Source organism: Sinocyclocheilus anshuiensis, unplaced genomic scaffold (genome assembly GCF_001515605.1).
Source record: "Sinocyclocheilus anshuiensis isolate Anshui unplaced genomic scaffold, SAMN03320099.WGS_v1.1 scaffold1270, whole genome shotgun sequence".
NCBI classification, from domain to species: Eukaryota; Metazoa; Chordata; class Actinopteri; order Cypriniformes; family Cyprinidae; genus Sinocyclocheilus; species Sinocyclocheilus anshuiensis.
In genome coordinates, this window is record NW_015555837.1 from 764,573 (window position 1) to 766,458 (window position 1,886).

At 33.6% G+C, this 1,886-nt stretch overlaps 1 protein-coding gene across 1 annotated transcript in view; it reads left to right on the plus strand.

Moving 5' to 3' along the window:
* Nucleotides 1-1,886, plus strand: part of abcc8 (ATP-binding cassette, sub-family C (CFTR/MRP), member 8) — a 59,990-nt gene that overhangs the window by 13,102 nt on the left and 45,002 nt on the right. The window contains exons 9-10 of the mRNA XM_016469834.1: nucleotides 528-662; nucleotides 877-1,039. Of these exons, the coding sequence (XP_016325320.1) occupies nucleotides 528-662; nucleotides 877-1,039 (298 nt within the window). The remainder of the gene's footprint in view (nucleotides 1-527; nucleotides 663-876; nucleotides 1,040-1,886) is intronic.

The following is a 1,886-nucleotide window of genomic DNA, read 5'->3' on the forward strand; positions in this document are numbered from 1 at the left end:
TGTTTTAATAATTGCTATAGTTTATTTTTTTTAGTTTTTAACAAGAAATAAATAAAAACTTAGTCTGCATATTATTTTATTATGTCCTCTGTAGAACTGCCATGATATTTTAATAATGATATTTGTGAGGGGAAAAAATGGGTAGAATAAATAAGACACAACGTCAATGTAAAATAAAGTAAATATTTTCCAGGTAATATTTTAATAATTTGCTTTTGTGCAATGCTAATATAAAAGACAAGTATTTAATAAAAAAAAAAAATGTGTCTGTATAATAGCATGGTTAATATTTTGCTCACACTGTATAAATAGGTCTTTATACATGAAGAAAATACAGCTTCTTTTATATTTTATAAAGGCGAATCATCATACTTGGGGATCCTTGGCATCAAAAAGTATAAAAATCCTGCACTAAGCTTCCCTGATCATTAAAATATCAGGCATTTTGCCATAAACCTTATCTTTATCACTTGCTGTGACAAAAGTGCTTCTGATTATGAAAGGATATCATTTCCTCTTGGTTTCAGATCATAGTGGGAGTCATCCTCCTTTACTACCTCCTGGGAATAAGTGCCTTGATAGGGGCTACAGTCATCACCCTCCTGGCTCCAGTGCAGTACTTTGTGGCGACCAAGTTATCAGATGCACAGAAAAGCACATTGGTGAGCTCCTTTTCTTTGTTTGATGTCTTAACCTGCAGTCAAGTGACAATCTAGTGCAAATACAGCTTTTGTTCAAATACAGATGACATTTGTGCAGGAAAGCCAGAGCAGTCCAAATGAAAACCTGTCAAATATTGAGCTCAAATAAGACCCAGGAGATTTTAGGAGCCTTTAGCATTGTTACTAATGTATCATTTATGTGTCGAACACTCAGGAATATTCCAGCGAGCGGCTGAAGAAGACCAATGAATTGCTGCGGGGTATCAAACTCTTGAAGCTGTACGCCTGGGAGCACATCTTCTGCTCGAGCGTGGAGGAGACCCGGGGCAAAGAGCTCACCAGCCTGCAGACCTTTGCCCTCTACACCTCCATATCCAGTAAGACGCCTCAGCTTTCACTGTTACCTCAGATGATAATAAGACAGACAAAGAGCAACCATGTCACAGGGTTCTTAGTATTAAAGCAAAAACAACACCTATTTTTCAGTAAATATTGGTTAAAACTCTGTGCAGTTTTAACACTCACACTCTCAATTGTATCAGCAGCAATTTTGGCAAGAACGTGAAATGCGAATCTCCCAGCTGGCCAAATTCACACCGTATTATGAGTTATCACTGCTTACAGGCATCACTGCAAATGCTGTTGGACCAAATGGAGCCATTTTATTTTAGATCATTACCATGTTTAGTGTAAAATTGAGACCTCAGAAATAATCATTAAAATTAAAAATATAAAATGTAAACAAAATATATAAAAATGGTTTTTATTAGTTTATAGTTTTTATTTATTATTTAACATTTTTGTTAAATGCTATATATGCTAAATGTGTTTTATATACATTAATAATATACTTCATATTATTTGATTCGTTTGTTTTTGCAAAAATAAAACCTGTAAACCAATACCTGTTTTTGCAAAAATAAGTGTATGTATATTTCAAAATTGTTAAAGGCTTTTATTAAATGTGTTCATTTTAAGAATTATAAATATTAAATCGTTTTTTATTTTTATAATTATTTGTTAAATAAAATTTTCACATAACAGAGCCCATTCAGTAAATCATTGATTAATATTCCAAATGATTTTCAGCAAGTAGCGTCAGACAGCTGCTCTGAGATAATATTTCACTGAGATCTTCATATTTCAGCCTCATTTCAGCCCTGCTTGCTGGAAAGTCAAAACTTAATATGCATAATCATAATCATATGGGGGGGGGGGGGGGGA